General features: G+C 44.7%; 1 protein-coding gene across 1 annotated transcript in view; it reads left to right on the top strand.

Moving 5' to 3' along the window:
* The window catches only part of LOC122758509 (netrin receptor DCC-like), a 20025-nt gene extending 15468 nt beyond the window's left edge, over positions 1-4557 (top strand). Inside the window, exon 7 of the mRNA XM_044012739.1 lies at positions 3136-4557. Coding sequence (XP_043868674.1) covers positions 3136-3225 — 90 coding nt within the window. The 3' untranslated portion in view covers positions 3226-4557. The remainder of the gene's footprint in view (positions 1-3135) is intronic.
* The last annotated feature ends 1056 nt before the right edge of the window (positions 4558-5613 follow it).

The following is a 5613-nucleotide window of genomic DNA, read 5'->3' as shown; positions in this document are numbered from 1 at the left end:
ACACACACACACACATGTTCGACATTCATGACTTGAGGGGACATTGCATTGACTTACATTCATTTCTTGGAGACTTACTCTAACCTTAACCACAATTACCACTGGCCTAATCCTAATCCTAACCCTAACCTAACCTTAAAACATATCTTCACCTTAAAATGTAGTAATTTACGTCATGGGGACTTGCTTTTTGTCCCCACAAGGAGGACAAGTCCCCATAATGTGACTGTGTAAACAGGTTTAGGTCCCCACAACATTAGTAATACCTGGACATGCACACACACACACACACACACACACACACACACACACACAGACTGACAGCGCTTTAGAACAGTGACATATGTGAGAACGTGATGAGAAGAGTTTTAGCTGCTCCGTCTGTGTCTATTTAAAAACGTTGTCCAAATTCAAACCAAAGCTGCAGTAAAAGAAAATGTTCTCTTCTATAAAAGGAAAAGAAAAACATATTTTACAGTTGAATCCTCTGTGATTTAAGTCACTCCTGAGAGTCTTTGAAAAGGTTTTCTCCTCGAGAAGCAGACGACAAATAAAAGACCCTGGAGATTCATATTATAGAAAGTAGATTATCGGTGTAACACACACACACAGAGTGTGACCTCGTGACCTTCCACTCTGAAAGATAACATTTGAAGCTCTCCAGACGACACACACTGCCTGGTATTTTACACTTTTTACACAGATAAAAAAAAAAAAAAGCGCACAAAGAGACGCACAAAACATCCACGACCTCTTCAGCTCATAACAGCAGCGTCTCAGTGAGTCAGTGAACGCCTCATCCATGGAACAAACCGCCTGTTGACCTGGATCACACTGCGTAACAGTGTCAGCTCCTGCTGGACTGTGAAGGTACTGCAGGCGAGACGCAAGAGACCAGAAAAATAAACGTTTAGAAAAGATTTAAATTAGGGCCCCACAGACGCCAGGGGCCGAAACGGCTCCGGGCACAAACCTGTCGTGATCTGGGTCTTTACGCTCGTGTTTGAGGACGTTAACGAGCATGGAGGTCAGGTCAGGTTGATGATGAGTACTACAGACCTGTGCTTTGCTCAAGGGCTCGCTATATAGCGCCCCCTACTGTTGCTGTTACTGCTGCTGCTGCTGTTACTGCTGCTGCTGCTGCTGCTGCTGCTACTGCTGCTGCTGCTGCTGCTGTTACTCCTGCTGCTGCTACTGCTGCTGTTACTGCTGCTGTTACTGCTGCCTGCTGCTGTTACTGCTGCTGCTGCTGCTGCTGTTACTGCTGCTGCTGCTGCTGCTGCTGCTACTGCTGCTGCTGCTGCTGTGCTGTTACTGCTGCTGCTGTTACTGCTGCTGTTACTCCTGCTGCTGCTGCTGTTACTGCTGCTGCTGCTGTTACTCCTGCTGCTGCTGCTGTTGGCTGCTGCTGCTGCTGTTACTGCTGCTGCTGCTGTTACTGCTGCTGCTGCTGCTGCTGTTACTGCTGCTGCTGCTGCTGCTGTTACTGCTGCTGCTGTTACTGCTGCTACTGCTGCTGCTGCTGTTACTGCTGCTGCTGCTGTTACTGCTGCTGTTACTCCTGCTGCTGCTGTTACTGCTGCTGCTGCTGCTGCTGCTGCTGCTGTTAAACGCTCGCTGTGATTGATTCCCACTGATCTTTTAAATGAAAACGATATAAAAATCCATGCACGACTGGAGGGCGGAGTTAAGTTGTCCTGAGGCACAAAGCAGTCGAGCGTTGACCCCGACGTGAAGCTCCGCACTTCCGGGTTAAAAGCATCTGTGTGGACGTTGTTGTGTGACTTTACAAAGAGGAACATGAATGAACAATAAAAACAAGCAGAGACGTTGCGTGTGTGCGCTCACACAAACCTGTGGCTCCAAGTCTGAGGAATTTGTTCGTCTTTACCTGGTTTTTGTGGGTTTTTTCAGAACCGAGGAGAATATTGAACCCTTTTTTTTTCCACCACAAGGACAAACTCTGCATGAGAACCACGCTCGATATAACACGCTGAGAGCGATGTGCAGTTGACTGTGTGACTCACACACACACACACACACACACAGGCACTTAAGCTGGTCCACTCAGAGGTGACAGTTTGTGCAGCTGAACCAAACACGCCATTACACAGCGATCACACGGAACCTGCAGGATTAACAGGGCCCACGTTTGTCTCTCTGTCTGTCCTTTAAAAGACAGATGAAGTGACAGCGAAGCCTCCAGTTTTTAAGATAAAATACCAAAATACCCAACTCATAAGTACATGTTTAAAAATGCATGTGTCCAAATAAAATACTCTACTTTTGTATTTTCTAAATGTTGAAAATACTAAATTTCAAAGTCGAGAAAGATTGAGAACAAAAAGTGTGTTTATGAAAGCTCGTGATCTTAGTCAGTCTGGGAAAACGAAAGCCCGGGGTAAACTTCGTAGTAGAAGAAGAGAACGACGCTACAGCTGCCTCGGACACGCCTGGAGCGACTCATCGGCTGAAAGGTCCGTCGGTTTGAAGGTTGCCAGGTCGAGGCTCGGATGACTTTCCTTGGCCACTTCTTCTCTTTGTTTGCTGTCGATGTTTTGCTCTGCTTGGTGAGCGGGGCTTATACTCCACCTACTGGTGAGGCCGAAATCAGCTCATGCACACCCAAATCTGGGCTGCAATCCGCATGATGCGCGTGAGTAGACCGGGGCCTTTAAAGTGAGCACCAAGCAACAGCACGGTGGCACAGTGGTGAGTAGTCCTTGTCTCACAGGAAGAAGGTGCTGGTTGAAAGTGGTTTGATTCCTGGACTGGGACCTGTCTGAACCCGTGTATCATTCATTCATTTTCCAAAATGAAACAAAAGAATGAAAAACCGGATCACGAAATGTTTCCCGTTTCCTCCAGTTTTGATTTTTCCAACAAACACAAGTAATAAATAACGTGTTCAGCCTCAGACATCGTGAAAACTGGCCTTTGTTGGGTTGTAACCAGTTCCTTTTTCGAGACTAGCTCTAAAATTGAGCTCTGCGGATTTCAAATTTAAATGCATCCATTTGCATCCATTCAATAATAGATGTTTGATGAATCTGGAGAAGATGTGCTTGGAGATTATGAAATAAAAACAGGTTAGCGTGGAGTAGCATGAGTAACAAAGTCTTTTCTGTCCTCCAGGTTTACGAGCAGGACGACCTGTCGGAGCAGATGGCCAGTCTAGAAGGACTGATGAAGCAGCTCAACGCCATCACCGGCTCCGCCTTCTAACCTCCGACGTCCCGCCCGGCCCAGCACTCGGTCACAGTCCAGCGAGGAAACCCCGTCTTTAAACCTGGACATTCACCTGCCGTCAGGTCAGTCCGGGTTTGAAGACGACGTCTGTGGAACCGAGATTGTTCTGGTTTGTTCTGACCTCGGCTGGTGTTTTGGGGACTGGACAGAAGGGAAGTGGACAGAGAATTAAAAGCATCAACTCCACGAACAGGACGAGGTGTGAAGGTCTTCAGCAGGAGGTCAAACTGAAACCCCCGGTAGATCCTTCAACCTCCATCACAGAACTAGAAAAACCCAATGCCTAGCGCCTCGACATAACAAAAACAGGAGGGAGGGATCATCACAAAAAAAACAAGGTACCGTTATACGAGCCCTCCTGTTTCTCTTCTTCGTGGTATTTATTTGCGTCCTCCTCCACTGAGTTCTGAACGACTCGGTTACTGTGACTGTACCTCACTTATTTTCCATAATTACTGTTCAAAGTATTCCTTTTATTTTTCTTTGGGGGTATTTTACCTTTGTGCAGTTACAGGATGTATACGTGCTTTTAAAAAGAAGTTCCCAGGATCGACGTAATCTGCAGCCACCAAAGTTTCTTCTTTTTTTCTCCACCTGGATCTTAACGATGGCCGTCACAGTGATGTCAGGTGACACCATTTCCTGGCTAGTTTTTTCCTTCACTGGGACCAGAAAGTGTTCCAGACTTCACCAATCACCCGTCATCCTTTTCCATCTCTGGATCCTGAGGTAAAGAGAAAAAAAGAAAAGATAAAGGGATTAAAACTGTGATTTTTGACGGATCAGAATGGTGTGGATTTGACTCGGCTCTTGAACGACAGAAACATCTGCTGCTCTCTCTCCACCGAGCCTTTAACTCCAATCTTTACCGACTCGTGTTGTTGCCAGATTCTCCATCTTGGTACTTATCGTGACGTCCTTTGATTTCGCTCCCTGCTCGATTCAGTGAACTGGAAAAGGAGCTAACGTTGGGAACTAACGTCAAACAGTTTCTGGATTTTTCAGCAATTAAAAATTCAGTCTGATTGTGTCCGTCGTGAAATTTAGTCGCTCTGAACACACGACACGTTGTGCGTGTTGTCGCCCCCTGCTGGTTGGAGTACTAAAGAGTTGAAATGTGTTGGCTTTTGGAGGCAAATTCCAAAGTGGAGTTTGTAAGTTGTAAGCTCCGCCCCGTGTTTAAATTATAATTTGGCTTCACTGTGATTTAAAAATGAACAACTGTGAAAGAGTTGTGACAGCGACAGGATCAAGAATCAGCTTTTTTTCTTTTATATATAATTATTTTGTTATTGTTATGATTATTACAGTGTGTGGGGGGGGGCGATGATATTGATAGTACTGTTTATTTTTCCAGTGTTTGACTGAAGGTGACTGTGCTGTACTTGGACCTGATTTTAATGAATTCATATTTATTTTTCATAAGGAAACACACACACACACACGTACATCTGTTAAAAAAACTGCAAAACCGCCAACTTCACTTTGAATTTACCCGAGGTTCCATTTTTATACGAAAGCGACAAAAGAAAACAAAAGGGAAAAAAAACTAAAGACAATAACAGAAATAATTCATATTCCACAAAGTATATTTTTACATTCGCTGTTTCTGTCAGTGCTACTTTAAATGTCACGCTCATGAACCTCAGTGAAAATGGATCACGGATCAATTCAAACATCAACGGTAACACGCGGCTTTAGTTTTGACTTCAGAGGTGGAACAAGGGAACTGAACCTTCACAGTTTTGTTTTCAACATTAGTTCAGAAATAGATTTGTGTCAGCAGCAGGAAAGAAAAAAAAAACAGATTTATTACAATACAAAGCAAAGGCTAATGCCTCCGCATGTGGCTACGGTAGCTGCTAACATCTAACACCAATGCTACAGTGTTTGGCAACAACTATGCTAATGCCACACTGTGTTTAGCTGCTAACTTCAAGCACTAATGCTATGGTGAGCTTAGCTACTAAAGTCAAATGGCAATGCTATGGCATCTGGTTACAGTAGTAGCTAACATCAAACAATGACGCTAAAGCACCTAGCAACAGTAGTTGTGACTGCCAAACACCAATGTCACAATCTGTTTAGCTGCTAACATTAAATGCCAATTCCACGGCTTCAGGCTACAATCGCAGCTAACATCACACACAGTTCTACTGTATTTAGCTAAGCTACCTGCTAACATTGAGCTAACAACAGCATCTGGCTACAGTAGTTGCTAATGTCAAATACCAATGTTACAGTCTGGTGAGCTGCTAAAATGAAATTCATCAGTGTCTGGCTAGATTAGCAGCTAACATCAAATGGCAATGGTGTCGGGCTACTTTAGCAGCTAACGTCAAATACGGATGCTAAAGTGTGTGG

This window comes from Solea senegalensis, linkage group LG21, assembly GCF_019176455.1.
Source record: "Solea senegalensis isolate Sse05_10M linkage group LG21, IFAPA_SoseM_1, whole genome shotgun sequence".
NCBI lineage: Eukaryota > Metazoa > Chordata > Actinopteri > Pleuronectiformes > Soleidae > Solea > Solea senegalensis.
Note: the sequence above shows the minus strand (reverse complement) of the source record. Positions and strands in the feature narration are given on the sequence as shown.